General features: G+C 41.7%; 1 protein-coding gene across 1 annotated transcript; it reads left to right on the top strand.

Annotated features, from left to right (window-relative positions):
• Nucleotides 1–4320: 4320 nt before the first annotated feature.
• Nucleotides 4321–26898, top strand: LOC131356497 (putative high affinity immunoglobulin gamma Fc receptor IB). The gene is made up of 10 exons (XM_058395562.1): nucleotides 4321–4370; nucleotides 20236–20271; nucleotides 20423–20671; nucleotides 20802–21083; nucleotides 21478–21585; nucleotides 22139–22237; nucleotides 22394–22429; nucleotides 22706–22783; nucleotides 22933–22988; nucleotides 25207–26898. Exons 1-9 carry the CDS (start codon nucleotides 4340–4342, stop codon nucleotides 22986–22988), a joined length of 975 nt encoding a protein of 324 aa, XP_058251545.1. The 5' UTR covers nucleotides 4321–4339; the 3' UTR covers nucleotides 25207–26898.
• Nucleotides 26899–27749: the final 851 nt, after the last annotated feature.

Genomic DNA, 27749 nt, shown 5'->3' on the forward strand with positions numbered 1-27749 from the left:
GCCCAGTCATAGGGTTGACTCCAGAGTCCTCCATCGCACCAGTCTGTTACTTAGCAGTTTCCCCTGAATGGTGGTTATGAGGTAACGGGTAGGGTTTCTCTGGCGAGGTATGGTGCAGGTGGATAGTAGATGAGAGGAGATGAAATTACCAGATCATCCGGAATCAAAAAGCACTTTTACTGTGAATAATCGGGAGGCGTGGATTAACACAGCATCATGGTAGCGGTGAGATGTCATAACTGAGCTAATAAGGGCTGTGCTCACCGCAGTGCGAGGAGGGTGGACTGGGCAGGTCTGGAGGAGATGGCCATCGTCTCTGCAGTACAGACACAACCCCTGACCAATGTGACGCTGGCGCTCGTCATGAGAGAGGTGGTAGCGGTCAGTCTGCATGGGTTCTGGTGCTGGGGAATCTTCAGAGGATGGAGTAGCCAGAGAACTTCCCTCCTCGACGGAGACAGCGGCGAGATGTTGGGACACGTGCTGAGCCTTTAACAGGAAATTATCCAGGTCGACAGAGTCATCATAGATGGCCATTTGCCTACGGAGCGTGGGATGTAAGCCGCGCCAATAAGCCGAGAGAAGCCCTGCCTCATTCCAGCCGCAGAAACGGAGATTGTACTCGTGAATGGGCTGCTCGGCTTGCCGTAGGTTCCACAGCTCATCATGGACGGAGAGAGCGGAAGCGCTCGTGCTGAACATCGCCTTGAAGTGTGCTACGAACGTGTCAAGGGTGTCCAGTGCGGGACTTTTAGATGTCTAGAGTGACTCGGTCCAGCACCGCGTGTTACCGGATAATAGCGAGAGCATGAACGCTATCTTCATGCTGTCTCCGGAGAATTGCTGGGGCTGCATTAGAAACCCCTGGCACTCTGAGACCTCACCCGAATACTGTGCCGGCATGGCACAAGGGATGGCTGGACGGTTCTGTATAGCCTCACAGAGGGAGGCAACCGGTCGGAGATCGGATCCGAAGCAGGCGGCGTTCCGGCTTCCATTTCGGAGACCGTTGTTCTTTTCGTTCTAGTATTCTGTCACAGGGACCCAGGAAGAGAGACAGGTGAGCTGATGGTGAGTCAAGTGACTGAGTCTTTATTGTGCAGCCAAACAGTGCAAAACAGGTGAAGAACTGAAAACGTAACTTAAAGAGAGGCTTATCTGAGTGACGTGCAGGGAATCCGAGATATGTCCACACAGGGCGAGACGAGGTAGGCGCTGTAGCTTAAAGTCCACAGGGAACGGGAAGGTAGCATGAACGAGACGAGTGTAATGTCAATACTAGCCGTTGCTAGTATTGTCAGGTGAGGTGTCAATATTCCGGTGATTGATGGCGTGGTTGCGACTCTGAGGTAGGAGCTTTCGTGACACAAGTAGGTCGAAACTGTGTGTCTGTTAATTATAGATGTACTGTCCAGATTAACTAGTGATGACAGCCTAGGAATTCATTCAAATGCATCATTAATATTGTACTATACAAAAATACTATGTTTTTCATTATTGATTTTATTAATTGTTTTTCATTTATAATATATATTAATTAACAATTATAGCAATACTGTACATCTAAAGGTAAAGGGAATATTTTTATTAATATGAAAACAAACTTTCTTGTATTTTCTATATCAAGAGCTTTCAACAGTGCTGCCTTTTGGGTATAATAATTTTATACACCAAATCTATCTGTTATTAAATTTTATGTTTGAAAATGTATTTTTTTTACCTTTATGCTTTAATTTCTGTCTGTTATTAAATACTGTATCTATATCTTTTTTTTATTATTATTACTTTTTCTTGCAATCTAGACAGTATTAAAAGTGCACTTGGACCTTTTCCTCAAATAAACTTTGACAAAGACCACTTTTGACCTGTTATGATTAAGTTCTTCCTGTAAAAACACATCACTTTTTTATTATTCCTGCTGTATTTTAATATTTATTTGATTATTCTGACTACTCATGACATCCTGTGATGCAACTCACATTAATACAGTAACCACAAGGCATTTTTTTTACATTTATTTTACAAGGTCTGAAGGTGAATACTCATATACAATATCAACTGAAGTCTGTTTAGGTCTTTTGGAAGTGACCTTCAGATTGTTAATACATTTAGGTTTTATTATGAACAAAAATAGCTCTGAGAGACTGAGTGGAGTTCAGCTGTAGTTCAGTCTCTCACCAGCAGAGAGAGAGCTTCACTGAACCAAACTGAAAGGAAGATCAGCATCACTTCTGCTACAGAGACACTGATTTCAAGCACTGAAACAAACACACAGTAATAATACTAGTCAGATTTGTGTTACTGTGTGTTTTTTCCACCACATTCAGCATTGTGGAGAACAAATTAATGAATGAATTAATCAAACAATAATTAAATTCCCATCTGTCATACTATTAAAAATGATGTAATATAAAAAATAGATGTCCATGTGTTTTTCATGGTTCTTCTTCATGCTCTACTTCTGCTCTAGCTTCAAGCAAATATATAAAGCATATATATAAACTTTTTAGGGTGTCCTGGCCTAATCTCAGTCAGTCTTATAAGTTACCCTGCATTTAAGGCAAGGTTGTAATATGTAATTTCCTCCACATCTGGCTAAAACTAAATGAAAACACCTCATCTAATGGAAATTTCTTGGGGTCTTCTCAGTTATCAGTTCTTTCTCTGTTTACAGAAAGACATTAAATCATTAAACTGTGAGCAGTGTAAAATCCAACTTCTATCCTTTGTAATTAGTTTATAACAGTATTTGCTTTAGATCCGTTAATATACACACACTTGGCCATACTAATAGCTTGTTGCTAAGCTACTCGCTGTTGTCCACTGTCCTTAAAATGCTTGATGAATGTAAATGTAAATGTTAACAGAGCTTTTTTATGAGCTTTACATGCTCCATCCTGATCCTACCCATTTACAGGCAGAAGCTGAAACAGGAAGCACCCGCTCTCAGGAGAACAAAGTGCTGCTCAGACCAAACAGATTCTATGATACAGGATTGTGTTGATCATGTGACCTGACAGACCTGTGATGAGGCATATTCGGATACTGTAATGTGATTCTTCGGGAAATGCGTAAAAGCTTTGAATCTCCCTAAATCAGATTTTAATTAATGGCACTCTTAAAAAACATCCCCTGTAAAACCATCAAAACAACAAAACACAGTCTGGCGCTAGAATCACGATTCAACACCACTGGCACAAGAGACATGTAGCATGTAATTAGCAATATCACAATGAAATAAACACTCCACTATGAACAAAGCTTCCTCTCTATGCTCACTTCAACACAAACAACCCCACAACTCCCCACGTAGAGATCTCCCAATACTGCAAAGGTTACACACTCTGTCTCTGCTTCACTCACACTTAACCAATGATGAAGAAAGCTCACCAGCACCTCTTCTTCCTCAGACTGTGGAGGATGTTTGGTATGAGACCCAGCATCCTGAAATCATTTATTACTTGCATCATGGGGAGCATCCTGACTGCCCTCATTACCACCTGGTACAGGAGCAGCACATAACCACAGAGCTCTGCAGAAAGTCATGCAGTTTTGGATTAAAGGGTGAGCCATGCCATGTTTAGTGGGAAAGTGACTTATCACATCTAGTTTGTACAAGTTTGTAAGATTAATTTAACATGATACACTGTCTACTACTGTGTGTAGCAACATATATTCTTCTGGTCACAAATACGGAACTACAATGGGTATGTGTGCATGCTTTTTTTGCAATTGTGGTTAGTTTCTGTTGGTCTTCCTTAGAAACAAAGGGGCCTTAACCAGTCAGCATTAGTACTTCATACCCACTAGGCTATTTTGAGATTATCATGCTTTCTGCAGGAAAGAATTAAACTGAATATTAAACATACAGCTGTACTTACACACTGTACAAATATACACTGTACAAAGGGCACCATATCTCTGCTGGAGTCTCAAAAATAATTAGTTAATGAACTTTAAAAATATATGTATTTATGTGTATGTGTATGTCCTCCATCATAAATAAAAGAAAATGTCATTTCACTATCCCATTTTGTGACTAGTAGAAGCTCAGCCTCAATATAATTAGATAAAAAGCTTTTCAGAAAGGTCCACCTAATATCTTGTTGAGACCATTAATGAACCTGAGTGAGGTAGCAGAGGAACTGTACAAGTTCATTCAGTGAAATAAAGTTATATTCTGCAAATTGCTATTTGTTGCTAGAATTTCTGGAAGCATAGAGGATCAACTTTCACCATAACGGAAATGTTTCTCTTTCTCTTCATGTGTAAGAGCAGAGGAAGTGTAGAGGCCTTAACACAAACCACTAAACAGTCAGTCGTTTATCACTGTGACAGAATGGAGCTGTGGTCACTCTGTGTGATAATCTGTGAGTAGAAATGTTTTCTTTGTGTCTTCATTAGAGTGAGTGGTGGGTTAGAAATGTTCAAATGAAGTCTGATGTCCTGTGTAATGAGGTTAATATGTGATTAGGTCATTGTCTTAGTTATGTGTCCATATGACATAAAACCTTACAAGAACTTTTTTTGTTTGTTTGTTTCGTATATTTATGTTTTTGTAGTTTGATTGCTTAATTGTAGAATAGTATTAATTTGTTGTATTATTCCTTACAAGGACAGTGAAATAAATGTGTATGTAGGAGATGCTGTGCTGCTAATGTTCTCAGTGAGTGACTTTAGTGACCTTGGTGTCTTTATCGCACAATAAAGAAGCTGCACCACTACATTCAATCCCTAATCATAAACAATAATTGTGGCTGCATTAGATGGATGTGATTAATAAATTGTAGTATTTGAAACTTTTATCAAAATACACAGTGCGAATAAATTTTTTCAAAGAGGCATTTTGCACTTTGCACAGTCCTCAGATGAATGTTTTTGTTTCTGTATGTGCTACTGAGAGTTTCCCCATATACAGTGCTGTGAAGTATTTGCTTGATTTTCTTTTTTTACTTTTTTTTGGACTTTTTTTATCTTTCCTGGTTTCTGGAAGTGTTTATTCTTCCTTTTCCACAGGAAGTCTGCCTCCTGAAAATCCCAGGGAAAGAGCATGTGTCCTGACCCTGTATCTGACTGACCTGAGCCTGTATTTGACCCTATATCTGACTGTCCTGAGCCTGTATCTGACTGTCCTGAGCATGTATCTGACTGACCTGAGCCTGTATCTGACTGACCTGAGCCTGTATCTGACTGTCCTAAGCCTGTATCTGACTGTCCTGAGCCTGTATCTGACTGTCCTGAGCATGTATCTGACCCTGTATCTGACTGACCTGAGCCTGTATCTGACCCTGTGTCAGACTGTCCTGAGCCTGTATCTGACCCTGTATCTGACAGACCTGAGCCTGTATCTGATTGTCCTGAGCCTGTATCTGACTGACCTGAGCCTGTATCTGACTGCCGTAAGCCTGTATCTAACTGTCCTGAGCTTGTATCTGACTGTCATGAGCATGTATCTGACCCTGTGTCAGACTGTCCTGACCCTGTATCTGACCCTGTATCTGATTGTCCTGAGCCTGTATCTGACTGACCTGAGCCTGTATCTGACTGCCCTAAGCCTGTATCTAACTGTCCTGAGCCTGTATCTGACTGTCATGAGCATGTATCTGACCCTGTGTCAGACTGTCCTGACCCTGTATCTGACCCTGTATCTGACAGACCTGAGCCTGTATCTGACCCTGTCCCTGACTGACCTGAGCCTGTGGACATAGTGATGCAGGATTCTAAGAGTCTGAGTTAATACAGGTATAAGTATTGTTTGCTGCAGAAACCACCTCTAAATATTCTTTCTAGTAAACACAAAGTGACTTACATTGCATTAAACGTATACATTTCATTACAATGAAATTGAACACATGAGCTTAGCCCTGCGAGTGCACTACTCTACTGTTTGAGCAACAATTATGATACTAATGATGGTATAACACTATGCAACATGATTTTTGTTCCTGGGTAGTGAATGACATTTTCCAATTACTCTTGATGGAAAATGATAAAAAATAGCCATTAAGCCCCTTGAAGTTTGGGTTTGGGCTTTCAAGAGGATGAAAACCTCAAAATTAGTCCATTTTACTAAAGAAAACTATCCAAAACTAACCCAAACTTTCATGGCTAAGATGGGGGTTTTCTCTTTATTTGGGTTACAAAGAATGGGGAAATAACTCTTATTTCCCAGGAACAAGAAAAAAGTACAAATCTGTTACATAGTGTAATGATACACTTATACACTTACTTGATGTTTAGACACCCTAGGTAAGAGGTGATGCCCCCCCTGTACTTTCATTTTTATGAGCTGAGAGTAGGGAAGTATACGACGCTTGGCGCTGAAGATTTGTTTCTTTTGTTTCTGTCTTTAGTTAGGTAAGAGGTTTAAAATGAGTTAGAATTGGGTTCGTTCTATTCTTTTTTTTTTTTCTTTTTTTTTGGTGTCACTAGCATTTAATGTTACTACTTTCACCCTTAGACCATCTTTAAAAAAAGGTCATAACATTTAATGGGAGCTCGTCCAGGATATAAATTAATCCCAAAAGAGAAATTGTGGTGATTGTGTAAGTGTGTTGGTGGCAAAGAGGGGACACTGCATTGTTTGGTGGCTTGGAATAGTGGTGTGGTTTATGTTGTGCTTATTAGTTGCTCATTTATTATGATCCGTTTTCCCCTGTTCAACTGATTCAAGAGAGGGTGCGCGACTGAAAGTCCGCTTGGCCCGTATGCAGTATGAGGAGCAAGAGAAAGCCCAAGCACGTCATCCTGAATTGGATATGCACTTGGAAGTGCTCAGGCTCGAAATAGAGGTTGACAAAAAGGTGAGGCTGCGGAAACTTGAGTTAGAGACGGAGAAGGTTACTTCTGGCTCAGCTGTGCAGTTGAACCCAATTCAAATCTCTCCGAGCCTTCCCCTGAATGAGATGTCTCATGGCACATTTGACATGAGTAAGCACATTTCATTAGTTCCTCAATTTAGAGAAACAGAAGTAGATTCTTACTTCAGTGCGTTTGAACGCAATGCCAACTTCTCTTCTTTGGCCTAGGGAGGTTTGGTTTCTGCTTTTGCAATGCAGATTAATTGGTAAAGCACAAGAAGTCTGTTCTACATTATCACTTGAAGAGAGTCTGAAATATGAGTCTGTGAAGTCCGCTATCCTGCGAGCATATGAGTTGGTTCTGGAGGCTTATAGGCAACGTTTTAGAAAGCACAAGAAGGATCCTACACAAACATTTGTGGAATTTGCTAGGGAGAAGGGAGTGTTATTCGATAAATGGTGTACCGCCAGTAAAGCGAGTGAGTTTGAATCTTTGTTAATGAGTTGATGTTGTTAGTGGAGTTCAAGGGATGCTTACCTGATCGTGTAGTAGTGTACCTAAATGAACAGATGGTAACTTTGTCACATGCGGCAGTACTTGCAGAGGAGTTTGTGTTTACTCACAAAAATGTTTTTTCGTTTGTACGTTTTGAAAGGTCACAGGTAGATAGTTCACAATCTCAAATGGCACATTCAAAGTTTAGCCCACCTTGTAACAAAGAGGAGCGTGAATGTTTTTACTGTCACAATAAAGGGCATGTGATTGCTAATTGTCTGGCTTTGAAGCGTAAACAGCAGCCATAACCAAAGAGCGTGGGGTTTGTGAAAGATTTTAAATCTGCGGTCATGGTGCATACTGAGGAAGAAGTTAATGAGAGTTATCTCCCCGCTGTGTCAAAAGGATTAATATCTTTGTCTGGGGAAAGGGAGGACCAGGATGAATAAGTATACTCAGGGACACTGGTACCATGCAAACTTTTTTGTTGGCAGATAAGTTATAGCTGACTGAAAATACCTCTTGTGGCTCTAGTGTGATCGAGCAGGGCATTGAGATGGGGTACGTGAAATTTCCATTGCATTGCGTGCACTTATAGAGCGAGCTCTTTACTGGTTTTTGTGAGAGTTGCTGTGTGTCCTTCACTTCCTGTGAAGGGTGTTGATTTTATTCTTGGAAATGACCTGGCAGGTGGACAGGTAATGCCTGTTATTGTTGTTGATGAACCCAATGTGTTTTGTGAGTTAGGGGTATTCTCTGAAAATTACCCTGATGTTTTTCCAGCCTGCGCCGTTATAGGTGATGTAGTTGATCTGTCTAATTCATTCACCTGGCGATACATCGCTGGATATGAATCTTGAAAAGGAAAACTGTTTAAAGACAGAGAACAAAGGGCTAATTGTGTCTGATGCAGATGCACTTAAATTACCTGTGTCACATGAGAAAATTATTGCTGCACAGAAGTCAGATAAAACTCTTGTTATTTAGTTTAATTTGGTTGTCTCTCTTGATGTGGCTAAGAGTGAAAAGTGTGCTTACTTCATTGACAATGACTTACTGATGAGAAAGTGGTGTTCTCATGCTGACAAGAATTCAGATTGGAATGTTGTTCATCAAATTGTTGTCCCACTTTCCTATCATCAGTATGTCTTGTGTCTAGCTCATGATCACCAACTTGATGGTCATTTAGGAGTTATGAAGACGTACTATAGAAGGATTTTGAGTCACTTCTTTTGGCCAGGGTTGAAAAAAGATGTTGTTCATTATTGCTGTACTTGTCATACCTGTCAGATTGTTGGGAAACCGAAACAGAGAATTCCACCTGCTCCTTTGTTTCCTATACCTGCGATTGGGGAACCATTTGAACATGTGATGGTAGGCTGTGTTGGTCCATTACCTAAAAGTAAGTCTGGTAATCAGTTTTTGTTAACTGTGTGGCCACCAGATTTCTGGAGGTAATTCCTCTAGGAAAAATCACTGTACCAGTTGTCATCAAAGCATTAGTAAAATTCTTCTCCACGTTTGGACTTCCAAAAATAGTGCAAACTGATCAAGGTATAAATTTTTTACCGAAAATTTTTAAACAAGTACTTGAATCACTGGCAGTTTCTCACTGGGTCTCAAGTGCGTATCATCCGCAGAGCCAGGGCGCACTTGAGTGCTTTCACCAAACACTTAAGTTAATGCTTAAGAAATAATGCCAGGACACTGCGAGTGTCACGGGTGGCAGGTGAGGACCCAAATGCAGAACACAGTCCGAGTTCAAACTTAGAGTCTTTATTAAGAACGGCACAAAAAATGGCAGAGTTCTCAATAAAAAACTGAAAAAACCAGGATACAGCAGGCTGGTAGAATCAGTAAAAGAAACAACCACATACAGTCCAATAATCCACAATCCAGAGAACAGGTTAAACGTAGGACAGGCAGAGTCATTAACAGCATACAATCCAATAATCCAGAAAGCAGGTTAAACATAGGACAGGCAGAGTCATAAGCAGCATACAGTCCAATAATCCAAATCCAGAGAACAGGTTAAACGTAGGACAGGCAGAGTCATTAACAGCATACAATCCAATAATCCAAAAACCAGAGAGCAGGTTAAACGTAGGACAGGCAGAGTCATTAACAGCATACAATCCAATAATCCAAAATCCAGAGAGCAGGTTAAATGTAGGACAGGCAGAGTCATTAACAGCATACTCCAAAATCCAGAAAGCAGGTTAAATGTAGGACAGGCAGAGTCATTAACAGCATACAATCCAATAATCCAAAATCCAGAGAGCAGGTTAAACGTAGGACAGGCAGAGTCATTGATTGAAGGAAGGCAGAGACAAACCAGGCAGACAGGAACTGAAGAAAAGGGCAGGATGCCGTCTCAGAAGCTCAAGGCTGACTGAAGAGACCATCTGGCAAGGAGCATGGACTGCTCGCTAGCTTATATAGGACAGAGGAGCATAAAATGGCGGAAACCGGAAATGAGATCGCGAAACCGGAAGCTGCCTCCCGGAACCGGAACTCACGACGCCCCTCCTGGCTGATCAGGGTGCTCGCGGTGGAACTGGGAAACAAGGTCAGGATCAAGGATGTGACGTGCGGGCACCCAGGAGCGTTCTTCAGGGCCGTAGCCCTCCCAGTCGACAAGATACTGGAGACCTCTACCCCGACGTCTGGAGCGTAGAAGACGGCGAACTGTATAAACAGGGCCTCCATCAACGACCCGGGCGGGAGGAGGGGGTCTGGTGGAGAGAACCAGCGAACAGGCTCGGACAGGCTTGAGTCTGGAGACATGGAACGTAGGGTGGATGCGAAGGGCCCGGGGAAGCTTGAGTCGGACGGATACTGGATTGAGCACTTTAGAGATTGGGAACGGACCAACAAAGCGAGGAGCGAGCTTCCGACAGGCGACTTTCAGGGGCAGATCCCGAGTGGACAGCCAAACACGTTGGCCAACATGGTAAGGGGGTGCCGGGTGGCGCTTATGATTGGCCCATCGAGCATAGCTTTTGGATGAGCGGAGAAGCACTAAGCGGGTCCTCCTCCAGACCCATCGACACCATTTAACCAGAGCGAGGGCAGAGGGAACCGAGGCCTCTAATTCTTGGGAAGAGAACAGAGGTGGTTGATAGCCGTAAGTGGCCTGGAAAGGGGAGAGGCCTGTGGCTGCCGAGGGAAGAGAGTTGTGGGCATATTCGACCCAAATGAGGTTGGATGACCAGGATGTAGGGTCTTTAGAACAGAGGATTCTGAGTCCGGTCTCCAACTCTTGGTTTAATCGCTCCGTCTGGCTGTTGGTCTGCAGGTGGAAGCCAGATGAAAGGCTAATGGAGGTACCCAGGAGGTGACAGAACTCCTTCCAGAATCTCGAGGTGAACTGTGGCCCCCGGTCAGACACAATATTGCGAGGCAACCCGTGTAAGCGGAAGACATGTAATAGTAGCATCTGGGCAGTCTCCTTGGCGGAGGGAAGCTTGGCCAAGGGCACGAAATGAACCATTTTCGAGAATCGGTCCACCACCATAAGGATGGTAGTGTGGCCGGCAGAAGGAGGTAGTCCATTGACAAAGTCCAGGGAGATATGGGACCAAGGTCATCTGGGGGTCGGAAGGGGGCGCAGGAGCCCGGCTTGTGGGGTCCTGGACGATTTCTGCTGAGCACAGGTGGGACAGGCTGCCACAAATCTCTGGATATCGTGCTTGAGTGATGGCCACCAGAAACGCTGTTGGAGAGTAGATAAGGTACAGGAAACCTCGGGATGACAAAAGAGGCGGCTGCTGTGGCACCACTGGATGACCTGAGACCTAAGGTGATCAGGGACAAAGAGTCTGTTCCTGGGGCAGTTGCCTGGAATCTGTATCCCTGCGATGGCCTGCTGCACTCTCCTTTCAATCCCCAGATGAAGAGCACGGACGGTTACCGACGAAGGGAGGATGTGTTCGGGAGCTGGGTCATCCTCATCGGGGGTGAATAGTTGTGAAAGGGCGTCCGGTTTACCATTCTTAGAACCAGGGCGGAATGAGAGGGTGAAGTTAAAACGCCCAAAGAACAGCCCCCAACGAGCCTGTCGAGGATTGAGTCGTTTGGCTGTCTGAAGGTATTCAAGATTTCTGTGGTCAGTCCATACAATGAAAGGCTGCTCAATGCCCTCCAACCAGTGGCGCCACTCCTCCAGGGCCAGTTTCACAGCCAGAAGCTCCCGTTCACCGATGGCATACTTCTGTTCAGCTGGGGAAAGGCGGTGAGAGAAAAAGGCACAGGGGTAGAGTCAATTGTCCTTAGAAGCCCTTTGAGACAGGACGGCCCCCACCCCACAGTCAGATGCATCCACCTCCACCACAAACTGGCGCGATGGGTCCGGAAGAATCAGGACAGGAGCAGTAGTGAAGAGCTTCTTAAGTTGGGCAAAGGCTAGCTCAGCCTCTGGAGTCCATGAAAAGGGGTGTAGCGAGGAAGTGAGTTGGTGCAGGGGTGCCGCAACGGCACTGTAACCTCTGATGAACTTCCGGTAGAAATTAGCGAACCCCAGGAAGCGCTGGACCTGCTTACGGCTTTCAGGGCACTGCCAGTCCCTCACAGCCTCCACCCGCCTGGGATCCATCTGTATGCTACCGACCAAGAGTATGAAACCCAAAAACGTGGTGCTGGAGGTGTGGAATTCACACTTCTCGGCTTTCACATACAGACGGTTCTGAAGCAGGCGACGGAGCACCGACCGGACATGGTAAACATGCTCCTCTAGGGAGTGGGAGAAGATGAGGATGTCATCCAAGTACACAAAGACAAACTGGTTTAGGAAGTCCCGGAGGATGTCGTTGACCAGGGCTTGAAATACAGCAGGGGCATTAGTGAGCCCGAACGGCATTACCAGATATTCATAATGGCCTGTTGGGGTGTTAAATGCAGTCTTCCATTCGTCACCCTCTCGAATACGCACTAGATGATAGGCGTTGCGGAGATCGAGTTTGGTGAAGACAGTGGCTCCCTGGAGGAGTTCGAAAGCATTAGACATGAGGGGTAATGGGTAACGGTTCTTGGTAGTAATGGCATTAAGCCCACGGTAGTCGATGCATGGACGCAAGGACCCATCCTTCTTCCCTACAAAGAAGAACCCAGCCCCAGCAGGTGAGGAAGATGGACGGATGATCCCGGCCGCGAGGGAATCTTGAATATATTGGGTCATAGCCTCTCTTTCGGGTCCCGAAAGCTGGTAGAGCTGACCCCGGGGAGGGGTAGTGCCAGGCAGGAGGTCAATAGCACAGTCATATGGACGATGAGGGGGTAAAGAGGAGGCTCTGACCTTGCTGAATGCCATCCCCAGGTCATGATAATCGGAGGGTACTGAGCTGAGGTCAGGGGGTGGTTCGTCCATGTCAGACACCTTGGTCGGAGGTACAGATCCTAGGCAATGGGCTAGGCAGTAGGTGCCCCAATCCAGAATACGGCCGCAGGTCCAGTCCACGTGAGGATTGTGCTTCCGGAGCCATGGAAAGCCCAACATAACAGGGGCAAATGATGAAGGGATCAGAAGAAAAGACAACCACTCTTGGTGATGTTCAGAGATGGTTACAAGCAAGGGTTTAGTGCGTTGGGAGGCATGATGGAGGATGTGGCCGTCCAAGGCCCGAACTTGGAGGGGTGAGAACAGAGGCACCGTCTCAAGGCCTAGTTATTTAGCCAGGTCTTGATCCATAAATTCAGAGTCGGCTCCGGAGTCCACAAAGGCAGATAGGTCGTAACCCCGCTGGTCAACTGAGATGCGGATCTTGAGCAGTGGCTTGGAAGGGACTGATGGTCGTAGACTCGCCGGTGGCCCCTCTTTCAGCGACGAGCCCGGCCTTTTACTGGACAGGAAGCGGCAAAATGTCCAGCCTCTCCACAGTACAGGCATAGTCCTGAGGCCCGACGCCTGTCCTTCTCAGCAGGGGATAAGTGACGACGACCGGTCTCCATGGCATGGGAGAGAGGAAGGATCCTGGATGCAGAGACAGGGAGGGTAGGAGAAGGTGGGGGGCGAGAGACAGTGGGTCGGTAGTTGGGTTGTCCAAGACGTCGGGCTGACCTTTCAGTTTGGCGTTCCCGAATGCGTCGATCGATGCGGGTAGCCAGGGCGATCAGGTCGTCGAGGTCGGCTGGTAGCTCCCGGGCAGCGAGCTCATCCTTAATTTCAGAAGCCAGCCCCCGATAGAAGGCATTGTAGAGTGCGGTGGCATTCCACCCGCTGTCGATGGCAAATGTGCGAAAATCCACCGCATATTCCGCCACGGTTAAGCTCCCTTGTGAGGCTTCAAAGAGGGAGTGTGCCGCATCCTGCTGGGGAGCAGAGGTGTCAAAGACCTTGCGGAGTTCATTGGAAAAAGACTCAAAGGAGGAGCAGAGTACAGACTGACGTTCCCACTCGGCGGTTGCCCAGAGCTTGGCCTTGCCTGACAACAGGGAGATGACATAGGCTACCTTGGAGCGGTCTGATGGGAAGGAAGAGGGTTGAAGTTCAAAGATCACTGAGCATTGCATCAGAAATGCACGGCATAGTCCTGGTTCACCGGAGAAGCTTTCGGGGTAAGGCAGGTGTGGCTCCCGAAGATGACCTGGTGAGCTCGTGGGTGTCGTTGTCGCCGAGGGAGCTGAAGAGGGTGGAGTGACTGAAAGCTGATTCATGCGACGGATCAGTTCGTGTGTAGCCGAGGCGAGATCCTGGAGACGATGTTCGTGAGAGGTGGAGGTCTCAGATAAGGAGCTTAGAAGGGCTTGCATGTTCTGTGGCTCTGCTGGGTCCATGTTGGCCAGATGGTACTGTCACGGGTGGCAGGTGAGGACCCAAATGCAGAACACAGTCCGAGTTCAAACTTAGAGTCTTTATTAAGAACGGCACAAAAAATGGCAGAGTTCTCAAAAAAAACTGAAAAAACCAGGATACAGCAGGCTGGTAGAATCAGTAAAAGAAACAACCACATACAGTCCAATAATCCACAATCCAGAGAACAGGTTAAACGTAGGACAGGCAGAGTCATTAACAGCATACAATCCAATAATCCAAAATCCAGAGAGCAGGTTAAACGTAGGACAGGCAGAGTCATTAACAGCATACAATCCAATAATCCAAAATCCAGAGAGCAGGTTAAACGTAGGACAGGCAGAGTCATTGATTGAAGGAAGGCAGAGACAAACCAGGCAGACAGGAACTGAAGAAAAGGGCAGGATGCCGTCTCAGAAGCTCAAGGCTGACTGAAGAGACCATCTGGCAAGGAGCATGGACTGCTCGCTAGCTTATATAGGACAGAGGAGCATAAAATGGCGGAAACCGGAAATGAGATCGCGAAACCGGAAGTTGCGTCCCGGAACCGGAAGTAGCAACATGGAACCTGGACATGCATGCCTGACAGCGAGAGACTGGGATGAAGGGGTTCCCTTAGTTTTATTTGTTGTCAGAGAGACCCCTCAAGAATCTCTTGGTTTTAGCCCAGCCGAACTTGTGTTCAGACAAAAAGTTAGAGGTCCACTGAAAGTTCTTAAAGAACAGATTTTAGAACCCAAGTCGAGTTCAAACACTAACATACTGTGTGTAATGTAAAGTTTCAAGAGCGTCTTCATAATACTTGGTCCATAGCTAAAGAATCACTGGCAGATGACGAAGTGCTTGTTCTTTTGCCCGTCCCAGGATCATCTTTGTCTGCTCGTTTCTTTGGTCCCTATGTTGTGAAAAGGAGAATGAGTGAAACTGATCACATGTTGTACACACCTGATCAAAAACCCGTGTTTGTCATCTTACCATATTAGAGAGCTGTCAACAATGAGTGATGCGAAACAGACTGTCTCTTCATTTGCGATAGCCACGGATGTCACGGAATCTCCTGATATTTTCGGTTCTGACACGGATGGTGTGGTGCTTCGCAATGCTTTCCAGTAATGTGCGAGGTTGACTGGATCAGAAAATAGACATTGTACAAGCGCTTTCTGATTTTAAAGCTCTGTATGGTGATGTTCCTACACAAAAGCAATGTCTTGCAACACAATTCACATAATGTGAATGGTGCTCGTCCTATTAAGCAACACGCTTATCATGTAAATTCGATGAAAAGATCTATTATGCGTCAGGAGGTAGAGTATTTGCTGGATCATGGTTTAGACAAGTCCAGTTGTAGTCCCTGGAGTTCTCCGTGCCTACTGGTTCCCAAACCCGATGGCACATTCAGATTTTGTACAGATTACCGTAAGGTAAATGCTGTGACTGTACCAGACAGTTATCCATTACCTCGTATGGAGGATTGTATAGATAACATCGGTTCTGCACATTTTGTTACAAAGCTTGATATGCTGAAAGGATACTGGCAAGTTCCACTCACTTCACAAGCTTCCGAGATTTCAGCCTTTGTGACGGCGGTCATCCTCCAGTATATGGCGATGGCTTTTGGCCATAAAACGCCCCGGCAACTTTCCAGCGCCTTGTTAATATAGTTTTACATGATGTACCGAATTGTAACGCGTATCTTGATGATTTGGTGTTATATCCGTTGGATTGGACAGAACACATTTGTCTGTTAAGAACTGTGTTTGAATGACTTCTTAAAGCAAACTTAATGCTTAACCTGGCAAAACGTGAATTCGTAAAAGCGACTGTCACTTATCTCGGCAAGGAGGTTGGTCAAAGCCAAAAGGACGTGGGAAGGAGTAACAGAAGCCCTTTCTTTCTTCTCCTTTGCTGGCTGCTCCCTGTCTGGTTGCTGTCCTTGTTACTCGTTGTTTTTTTTTTTAACTGATTTTTTGTTTGGTTTATTTTGTTACTTTTCACTGATGAGAAAGGTGGATAGGGAAGATGTGCGATTCCTATTGTGCAACATTGTAGATAACTTGATGTTTAGACACCCTAGGTAAGAGGTGATGCCCCCCCATACTTTCATTTTTATGGGCTGAGAGTAGATTTGTTTCTTTTGTTTCCATCTTTAGTTAGGTAAGAGGTTTAAAATGAGTTAGAATTGGGTTCGTTGTATTATTTTTTTTTCTTTTCTTTTTTTTGGCATCACTAGCGTCCCCTTTTCTCTTGAGTGATTTTTGGTTTAGCTTGGTTCGTCTTTGTATATTGGTCGTTTCTTTATTGGGGTTTTATATATATATATATAAATAGAGTGTTTTAGTGTTCATTAGAGTGAGTGGTGGGTTAAAAATGTTCAAATGAAGTCTGATGTCCTGTGTGATGAGGTTAATATGTGATTAGAACATTGTCTAGACTTAGTCTCTTAGTCTTTTCAGTGTATATCCATAACATTTGGGTTAGCTAGTATAAACTTTTTTGTTTTATTTTGGTTTGATTTCTATGTAGAACAGCATTAATTCCAGCATTAATCCTTACAAGGACAGTGAGATGAATGTGTGTGTAGGATATAGGATAGTCTGAGTGTATAGATGAGAGTATAAACTGCTGTGTTTCTGCTAATGTTCTCAGTGAGAGTGCTGCTATATAACTGCTATTTAATGTGACTTTAGTGTCTTTTATGTCTTTAACCCACAATAAATTGGCTGCACCTCTGTATTTAGTCCCTAATCATTAACAATAATGTGACTGCAATAGATGTACACTAACATTCAAGAGTTTAAGATCACCTGTAAAGCTCCTTGTTTTCCAGTTGAACACCAGGACCTCCCACTCCTTTTTCTGTACTGGTTAGAACCAGTGTGTGATGTTCTATGAAGGGAGCAGTTCACAACATGTTAAGATCATTTCTTACCATTAAAACCAAAGAAAGTTCTTTCTTTCTGGTCATTTTGAGCCTGTAAACAAACCCACAACTCCTGATGCTCCAGATACTAAACTAACCTAAAGAAGGACATTTTTATTGCTCCCTTAATCAGTACAACAGTCCTCAGCTGTGAGAGCGCTAAAGGGGTTTCTAATAATCAATAAGCCTTATAAAATATTTACTTTGGATTAGCAAACATGACATGAGATTGAAACAGAGGACTGATGGTTGCTGATAATGGGCTTCTGTGTGACAATGTAGATCTTTCTTTAAATATCATCTAATTTTATGTTTTTTAAAATAGATAAAAATGAAGATTTTCTCTGAAAAAACAAGGAAATTTCCAAGTGATCACAAACCTGAAGGCTCATGTGGGTGATTAAATAATTCGTAGTAGTTAACATTTTATTAATAAATACAGTGCAAATAAATATGATGTGTGAAAATAACAACTTTACAAACAGTACAGACTTCCCAGTATGAACTTTTTTCCAGTATGAAATGTGAACTTCCCAGTATGAACTTTTTGTTTGTTTGTTTTTTAATTGGTTTTGAGGTTTAGACACGATTTCTTGGGCGCAAATTAGCAGCTTAGCAGTTTTAAAAAAGTAAACATAAAATTAGGAATGTTTTTTGACAAGTCCATTTCAATGTGCATTTCATCCTCTTCGGGTTTCTTTCTCGGCCAGCAATCAACTGAAGCACCTGAATATACAATAAAAAACTATTAGCTTTGGGTCTGAAATAAATGTTTTTTTCTGAAAAATAATAGCCTATTAAATGCTAGTATTCTCACCTGTTTAACATGACTTCTGTTTCTGAAGCTTGATGCTGATCTTCCCTATATCGGGGCTGTAAGATGTGACTTTGATCTTCACACAGGACTGTAGGCTCTCATTTATGAGGCGGGAGCGATATTTGGACTTTATGAAGTTCATGCTCAAGAAAACTTGCTCGCATAAGTATGTTGAGCCAAAGATGGACAGGACTCCAAATGCATACTTTTCATGTTTATATACATACACTATATTGCCAAAAGTATTTGCTCACCTGCCTTGACTCACATATGAACTTAAGTGACATCCCATTCCTAATCCATAGGGTTCAATATGACGTCGGTCCACCCTTTGCAGCTATAACAGCTTCAACTCTTCTGGGAAGGCTGTCCACAAGGTTTAGGAGTGTGTTTATGAGAATTTTTCACCATTCTTCCAGAAGCGCATTTGTGAGGTCACACACTGATGAGAAGGCCTGGCTCTCAGTCTCCGCACTAATTCATCCCAAAGGTGTTCTATCGGGTTGAGGTCAGGACTCTGTGCGGGCCAGTCAAGTTCATCCACACCAGACTCTGTCATCCATGTCTTTATGGACCTTGCTTTGTGCACTGGTGCACAGTCATGTTGGAAGAGGAAGGGGCCAGCTCCAAACTGTTCCCACAAAGTTGGGAGCATGGAATTGTCCAAAATGTCTTGGTATGCTGAAGCATTCAGAGTTCCTTTCACTGGAACTAAGGGGCCAAGCCCAGCTCCTGAAAAACAACCCCACACCATAATCCCCCCTCCACCAAACTTTACACTTGGCACAATGCAGTCAGACAAGTACCGTTCTCCTGGCAACCGCCAAACCCAGACTCGTCCATCAGATTGCCAGATGGAGAAGGCGATTCGTCACTCCAGAGAACGCGTCTCCACTGCTCTAGAGTCCAGTGGCGGTGTGCTTTACGCCACTGCATCCGACGCTTTTGCATTGCACTTGGTGATGTATGGCTTGGATGCAGCTGCTCGGCCATGGAAACCCATTCCATGAAGCTCTCTGCGCACTGTTCTTGAGCTAATCTGAAGGCCACATGAAGTTTGGAGGTCTGTAGTGATTGACTCTGCAGAAAGTTGGTGACCTCTTCGCACTATGTGCCTCAGCATCCGCTGACCCCGCTCCGTCAGTTTACGTGGCCTACCACTTCGTGGCTGAGTTGCTGTTGCTCCCAAACACTTCCACGTTCTTAAAATACAGCTGACAGTTGACTGTGGAATATTTAGGAGCGAGAAAATTTCACGACTGGATTTGTTGCACAGGTGGCATCCTATCACAGTTCCACGCTGGAATTCACTGAGCTCCTGAGAGCGACCCATTCTTTCACAAATGTTTGTAAAAACAGTCTGCATGCCTAGGTGCTTGATTTTATACACCTGTGGCCATGGAAGTGATTGGAACACCTGATTCTGATTATTTGGATGGGTGAGCGAATACTTTTGGCAATATAGTGTATATGGTTGTGTTTTTCCCCTCTAACACTCTGCAGCCATTTTCAGATGTTTCTGTTAGAGGGATTTTGCACTTTGCACAGTCCTTAGAGGAATGTTTTCGTTAGACTGTATGTGTTACTGAGATCGAGTTTTTCCTCTTATATGATACATTATCCTGCAGGCTGTATGTATTGTAATGTAATGTTAGTGCACATGAGCAACTTTATAATCTGAGACAAAGAGAAGGAAGTGATGCAGTTCAGCTTCAGATTAGCAGATGTGGATTAAATTCTACATGAGACAGTAATGAGCTGTGTAGTGACCTGAGTGAAAATAGCTTCTTTAAACACCACACATTATTGGAACAGGTAAATATTTAACCTGTCTTATAGCTGAAGTGAAAATTTTTTTTTTTAATTTATTTACAAAATTCGTTTTCTTAAAGTAATTAAGAAGTCATAATTACATATCTTTTTTTCTGGAATTTAAACTATAATATAATTTGGTGAAGGGTGAAATGAAGATTTGCTGAAACAATATTTGTCTTTGCTTTTATTCAAAGAGAAGGATATAGAGTAGTCTATTTAAATGTAAATATAAATGTCCATTTCAGTTGAAATTTTCAATGCCAAATGACAGACACAGAAGTTCACACTGTATTTTTTATAGTAAAGATCTCTGGCTGCTATCATGATGTTTGACACAAACACCAGAATGACTTCATGGTTTCTGTTTCCTCTCATGGCTATTATAAACAGACAGGAGACAAGTTGTGAAACCATCAGATGTAGTAGAAAGTAACTTGTCAGATCATGTTGATCAGGTTATATTAACATCTGATGTTGAACCATCTATACTGAAATATTTGATTATATGAGTGTAAAATCGAATGAATTATACAATTAAATGTGAAATACAATCAGTGATAAATTTGACACAACAATTCTATCCTTCTCTTCCCTTTTTAGTGTTTATTTCACTTATCCAGGTTGGAAAAGCTCAAGGTGATTTCTATATTTTTTTTTATTTTATGGTTTATGTTGTGTTGATGTTGGATTTGTATTAAAATGGAGAAGATTATGTTTGTACATTGTCATGCAGAGTTTAAGATATTTACATTGACAGTCTGTGTTTGTGTTTTGACTTTTCCAGCAGATAATAAACCAGTTCTGACTGTGCAGCCAAATTTATTACAAATATTCAGAGGAGAGACGGTTACACTCTCATGTAGAATTTCGGGAGGAAGTGGAACATATGACTGGTACAAAGATAATGGTTTTGATCACCGTTCTTCTGCAAAGGACTACACTATAAAAGTAGATCAGAGTCACAGATACAGTTGTTATGGGTTTAAGGATGGACAGGCAACAGCAAGAAGTAATGAAGTGACTCTCTCAGTGATAGGTACATGTCTGATCTTACACTCCTGTAACATGCACTCATACATAATCATTACAAAACACACTGATTCAATATCAGATGTTCAGAGAAGGGTGTGTTTGACTGATTTGATGTATTTGGTGTAACTGCACAGAGAGACCAAAAGCTGTTGTGACTCTGCAGCCTGATGGAGAGATATTCAGTGGAGAGAAAGTCACTTTCACATGTGAAATACGAGGACATGAAGACACTGTGGATGGGAAATGGATGTACAGCTGGTATAAAGATGGTGTCCGACTTTCTGACCCTGTTGAGAACAGAGAATATTCATTTACTGCTGTAGAGTCTTTCAGTGGTAAATACACCTGCAGTGGACAGAGAAAAAGTGACTCACAGACTTCAGAGACCAGCACTGCTGTTACACTCACTGTGTCAGGTGTGTGTGTGTGTGTGTGTGTGTTTTCATACCAATATACATTAACTTCAGCATCACATCACTACATTCAGTGCATAAGATAATCCTTGAAGTGCATTATGATACTACATATTCTGCCAATTCTCGCCAGGCTGGTCTTAGGAACCATTAATAGATGAGTACTGGTGAACCTAAGACATAAGACATCTTTTGCTTCCTGTGTGAAAAATAAGAATTTCTTTTAAATGAAGTAAAGGTCATACAGAGCAAAACAAAAAACCTAATTGTTGTGAATGACCTAATGAAAATGTGTTGTTAAAAATCATACATAGATTGTGAACATTTGTAGAAGGTTAAACAGTACTGAAATGTCAGCAGATTTTTCATCTGTGTCTTTTTCTTTCCTCTGTCTCAGGTCCTGGGTCCAACACTGTACCAGTAGCTGTGGCTGTGGGACTGAGTTTGGCCTTGCTATTCATCATCCTTTTACTGATCCTGCTGTGGAAACACAAATACAACAAAGGTCTGATAATTAGGTTTCACTAAATTCTACACTACGCATTTTCAATAATTACTCTCATTACACATGATTTACACATCCTTAATTACAAACCAACAACAGAACAACACTTCTACTAAATAAGAAATAGTTATAAGCTAATAAATAGAAAAATAATACTAATAAGAAATTGTATTGTATTTACTATTACACAGTTTGGTATTATTTACTACTCTTTATCAAATTCAAGGTGTATCTAAATTTTTTCATAGGCAAACTAAACTAAAAAATATACACCTGATTTTCTTTAGACTCATGTATGTTGATAAATTCTAAGCTATAACTTGCAGTAAATGCATTATATGCATTATATCATACATTCGATGTGTCAAGGCTCCTGTGAATGACTTACAAATACATTTGTTCATATCCAGCTTGTTAAAATAGACTAATTGTTGCTTACACATTTAGCTTGTAATTACTCTTTATTTATTATCTGGTATTATCTGGTATTATCTACACAAACACACACACAAACATATGCGTAAGTATCATGAATTTCTGTCTTGTCATACAGGAAAGGACAGAGGCATACAGCAGAACAGCAATCAGACACCAGGACAGAGTCAGTCAGGAGCTGAGGATTCTCAGTCAGGATACACACTGCTTCAAACCGGTCAGACAGTGTGTCACATCATCAATACTTTCCTTATATATACAGTAATTCAATATAAGAGTATATTCTTACTAATGAGCTAACCTTGTATCACTGGAATTACTTTCAGAAATGTCAGAAAATCTGTATTGTTCTCTTTATTTGCTTTTTTTGTAGGAAATGAACACATTTATGCCACCATGGGCAGTGCAGGTAAAAGTGAAAGAGATTTCATTATTTAATTTAAAATATTTCTAAGTACCCTCAACGTAATAAATATCAGAACTATATCATACAAATAAAAATAAACAAGATAGAGAACATAGAGAAACTGTAACACATTCAGTTCAAAACTTTTGTCTACATATCTGGTATTCAGTTCCATCCCATCATGCACCTGTAATTCATCACACTATTTCTTTTTTATTTAACAAATCTAGATTCAGGTCAAAGCTGTGTTTGTTTTGTTTTTGTTCACTGTCACTGCAGATCATGATGCTGGACCCAGTGATGTAACTTACGTTGAGCTTGAACTGAAGCCACAGAAAAAAGTGAAGAAAAAACAAGGTAAAAAAATACAAAAACTTTATTGGAAAGCCTGCATGTACGTTCCCTTTTAATGTTTGCTGATGTTTTTGTAACTATTTTGTTTAGCTCGTCTCTGATTATAGTTGACTGTGGATGTTAATTCAGGGTTTCTTGTTCTTGTTACCTAGTGAAAGCCAATGCTGAACCTGATACTGTTTACTCAGAGCTGAAGCAGAACACATAGGTAAGAGAAAGTTCTGTTTACAAATCTCAAACTGAGTCAGAAATACTTACAGAAATCTTAGAATTGTGTAGAAACACTAGAAACACTTTGTGCCTTGCTCAGCAGGAATTCAGTAGGAGTTAAAATTCTGATAAATAGGAGCTAAATAGTATAATCAGATGGTTCTACAAGCAATTCTAAAAGTAAATTGTACGCTGTATTAAATTTAGTCATTGGTTAGTCTGTCTGTTGAAGCAAGCCCTGCTGGCTGCTGGGTATCAGGTAAAGACTGCAGAAGGAAGTTAACCACTGAAACGGTCTGTAGCACATGCCAGCAGAAAATACACTATATTGCCAAAAGTATTCGCTCACCCATCCAAATAATCAGAATCAGGTGTTCCAATCACTTCCATGGCCACAGGTGTATAAAATCAAGCACCTAGGCATGCAGACTGTTTTTACAAACATTTGTGAAAGAATGGGTCGCTCTCAGGAGCTCAGTGAATTCCAGCGTGGAACTGTGATAGGATGCCACCTGTGTAACAAATCCAGTCATGAAATTTCCTCGCTCCTAAATATTCCACAGTCAACTGTCAGCTGTATTATAAGAACATGGAAGTGTTTGGGAACGACAGCAATTCAGCCACGAAGTGGTAGGTCACGTAAACTGACGGAGCGGGGTCAGCGGATGCTGAGGCGCATAGTGTGAAGAGGTCACCAACTTTCTGCAGAGTCAATCACTACAGACCTCCAAACTTCATGTGGCCTTCAGATTAGCTCAAGAACAGTGCGCAGAGAGCTTCATGGGTTTCCATAGCCGAGCAGCTGCATCCAAGCCATACATCACCAAGTGCAATGCAAAGTGTCAGATATAGTGATGTAAAGCACGCCGCCACTGGACTCTAGAGCAGTGGAGACACGTTCTCTGGAGTGACGAATCGCGCTTCTCCATCTGGCAATCTGATGGACGAGTCTGGGTTTGGCGGTTGCCAGGAGAACGGTACTTGTCTGACTGCATTGTGCCAAGTGTAAAGTTTGGTGGAGGGGGGATTATGGTGTGGGGTTGTTTTTCAGGAGCTGGGCTTGGTCCCTTAGTTCCAGTGAAAGGAACTCTGAATGCTTCAGCATACCAAGACATTTTGGACAATTTCATGCTCCCAACTTTGTGGGAACAGTTTGGAGCTGGCCCCTTCCTCTTCCAACATGACTGTGCACCAGTGCACAAAGCAAGGTCTATAAAGACATGGATGACAGAGTCTGGTGTGGAGGAACTTGACTGGCCTGCACCTCCTGGGTTGCAGGAGTCCTGACCTCAACCCAATAGAACACCTTTGGGATGAATTAGAGCGGAGACTGAGAGCCAGGCCTTCTCGTCCAACATCAGTGTGCGACCTCACAAATGCGCTTCTGGAAGAATGGTCAAAAATTCCCATAAACACACTCCTAAACCTTGTGGACAGCCTTCCCAGAAGAGTTGAAGCTGTTATAGCTGCAAAGGGTGGACCGACGTCATATTGAACCCTATGGATTAGGAATGGGATGTCACTTAAGTTCATATGCGAGTCAAAGCAGGTGAGCGAATACTTTTGGCAATATAGTGTAGATCTGTGCATTCTGGTTAGTCTGTCACATCTCAAATACTCAATAAACAAAATGAGTGAGTCCTCTAGTCATTCAGTATACTGGGGTTGACCTTAAGTTTAAATTAGATCAGTGTGTTCACACCCTCAACAAATACATCTATAGAAAAAAAAGATAAAATAAAAACCACAACCACAACCCTAAGGTAACCAGAACCCACAGCAGATAATTCAGATAAAACAGAAGATAAAAAAGCAGATCATTCAGTTGCCTTCATTGTTTTTCACATTAGAAAATGAATTTAATGCACTTTTTATTTGCACTATATGTATATTGCTACATTGCCCTGACCTTATAAATATACATTTAAAAGCCTAGTTTCTGAAGATGTATCACTATGTGGAATAGAGTAGCATAAAAATGCAGTGGACAGAGATAAATTTTTTTCCTTAAATAATAATCCATCACTATTGAGTGCTTTATATTTTAGAATTACTGTATATATAGAAATACGCATTTGCATATTATATACCTGTATATATGTTTAATATATATATATATATATATATATATATATATATATATATATATATATATATACGCAATAAATATATCTTTAAACCTGAAGTCTGAAACATCTCTTTATGATCATTCATAGGTGCTGAAGGTGTGTGTAAAAATCTGAAGAGATGAGAGAGAGAGAGAGAGAGAGAGAGAGAGAGTTCATCTTGTTCATCATGTCTGCATTTATATGAGGGATTCTCAAATCTGGCCCACAAGATCTACTTTCCTGCAGAGTTTAGCTCTGACCTTAATCAAACACACCTGAGAATGCTAATCAGTGTCTCCAGGACCAGTAGAAAATCACAGGTAGAGAAGTTTTATCAGGGTTGGAGCTAAACTCTGCAGTACATTGGCCCTCCAGGGCAAGATTTGAGGAACCCCGATATACAGAGAGAGAGTTAGATTTGTTTATACATGATCTTTGCACTTATTTGGCTTAAATTGTATGATGGGAATGGATTATATTTTAGCAATCATTTATTTAAGCAATCTAAACTATTTCCACTCAACAGAAACAAAAGCCCAAAATGTATGTGTTAATACATACCAAGTATGTATTATCCAAGTATAATACCAAGTAGGACCTGTCCAGGGTGTACCCCTGCCTTTCGCCCTATGTGCACTGGGATAGGCTCCAGCAGACCTCCGTGACCCTAGGAATCCTAGGAATAAGCAGGTATAGACAATGAATGAATGAATGAATACCAAGTAGGCCTAATCTGTGTGCACTGATTGTGGCAATATCAGTATATGTAAAAATCTCTCTCATTTTATATATCTACTGTTAAAGGAAATGTAAGGGTTTTTTTTGTTTGCTATGAATTTGGAAGTATTTCAGCAATTACTTTTGTACTTTTAGCTTGCAGAAATGATACGCTGTAATAAATTATACATATATTCTGCCATTTTCTTAAGTCTGTTAATTATGGATTCACTGTCCAGTAGCTATGAATTCATTCATATACATGATTAATGTTGTACTATACAAAAATAGTATGTATTTCTCTTTAATATTTTTTAATTAAATGTTATTCATTTATATTATGTATTATTTAGCAATTCTAGCAATACTGTACATATAAAGGCAATGGAAATATTGTTAATGTTATGAACAAAGCCTAAAAAAATCTGTATGAAGAGCTTACTACAGTGACACCTTTTGGGTATAATGTTTTTGTGTTTGAAAATGTATTATTTTTTGTACCTTTACCATATATACCATATATATATAAAATCTAGACATTATTTAGACCTTTTCCTCAAATATAGACAAAAATTAAGTTCTTCCTGTAAATACACATCTCTCTTTTCTTTTAGATATTCCTGCTGTATTTTAATACTTATTTCATTTTTATTATCCTGACTACTCATGACATCATGTGACACAACTCACAGTAATACAATAATCTCAAGTCAAAAGACTTTTTATTTATTTTACAAGGTCAGAATGTAAATACTCATATACAATATGACCTGCAGTCTGCTTAGTCTTTTGGAAATGACCTTCAGATTGTTAATACATTTAGGTTTTTACTGAGTGGAGTTCAGCTGTAGTTCAGTCTCTCACCAGCAGAGAAAGAGAGCTTCACTGAACCAAACTGAAAGGAAGATCAGCATCACTTCTGCTACAGAGACACTGATTTGAAGCACTGAAACAAACACACAGTAATAATACTAGTCAGATTTGTGTTACTGTGTGTTTTTTCCACCACATTCAGCATTGTGGAGAACAAATTAATGAATGAATTAATCAAACAATAATTAAAATCCCATCTGTCATATTTTGTTACAGCACAGTATATAAAAATATTAAAAATATATATAAATTCAAGGTTCAAGGTTCTTTATTGTCAATACCACCATATGTGCAGACATACAGAGGAATTGAAATACCATTTCTCTTCTCTCATCAGTATTAACATTGTAATTACAGTCAGTGCAACAAAGAACAGATTTTGTATCAGCAGTATACTTATAATAAATAGATATAAATAAACTAATGAAAAATAAATTGAACATCTGAATGGATCTGAGTAAGTGTAAACAGTGAATTCTATTAAATATACAAATATACAAATATATTCTAAGGTGCAAATAAGCTGAAGACAGATGTAAACATGAACATGAAGATAAATGAAAACATTCAAAAAGCAGTATAATTAGTGCAATAAGACTGTAAGGTGTAAAGTGCAAAACAGTGTAAACAGTTCAGTGTGTAAAGAATTTTTTATCGACAGTGTAAAGTGTCTAATGTGCAATGAAGTGTGGGTGAGCTGTAGTTTCAGAGTCCAGGAGTAGGTATGGGAGGAGGGACATGATGGACAGAGTTCAGCATCCTGACAGCCTGATGGATGAAATTGTTTGAAAGTCTTGTGGAGCGAGCCTGGAGGCTCCGGTACCTTCTCCCTGAAGGCAGGAGGCTGAGGTAGAGGTTTTATGGGTGTGAACCATCTGCTGCAATGCTGATGGCTCTGCTAGTGAGGCGGGTATGGAAGATATCCAGAGGGCAGAGAGACACTGATGATCTTGCCGGCTGCTTTCACTATGCGTTGTAGAGTCTTTCGACAGGAGGCAGTGCATCCTTCATACCACACAGTGATGCAGCTGGTGAGAATGCTCTCAATGGTGCCCCGGTAG

This window comes from Hemibagrus wyckioides, linkage group LG07, assembly GCF_019097595.1.
Source record: "Hemibagrus wyckioides isolate EC202008001 linkage group LG07, SWU_Hwy_1.0, whole genome shotgun sequence".
NCBI lineage: Eukaryota > Metazoa > Chordata > Actinopteri > Siluriformes > Bagridae > Hemibagrus > Hemibagrus wyckioides.

What these genes read in the sequence shown, in the direction of transcription:
- LOC131356497 (XM_058395562.1), top strand. Translation starts at nt 4,340, where the DNA reads ATGGAGCTGTGGTCACTCTGTGTGATAATCT. An exon ending in GTCACTCTGTGTGATAATCT is followed by an intron (nt 4,371 to 20,235) that starts GTGAGTAGAAAT and finishes TTCCCTTTTTAG; the next exon opens with TGTTTATTTCACTTATCCAG. An exon ending in TGTTACACTCACTGTGTCAG is followed by an intron (nt 21,084 to 21,477) that starts GTGTGTGTGTGT and finishes CCTCTGTCTCAG; the next exon opens with GTCCTGGGTCCAACACTGTA.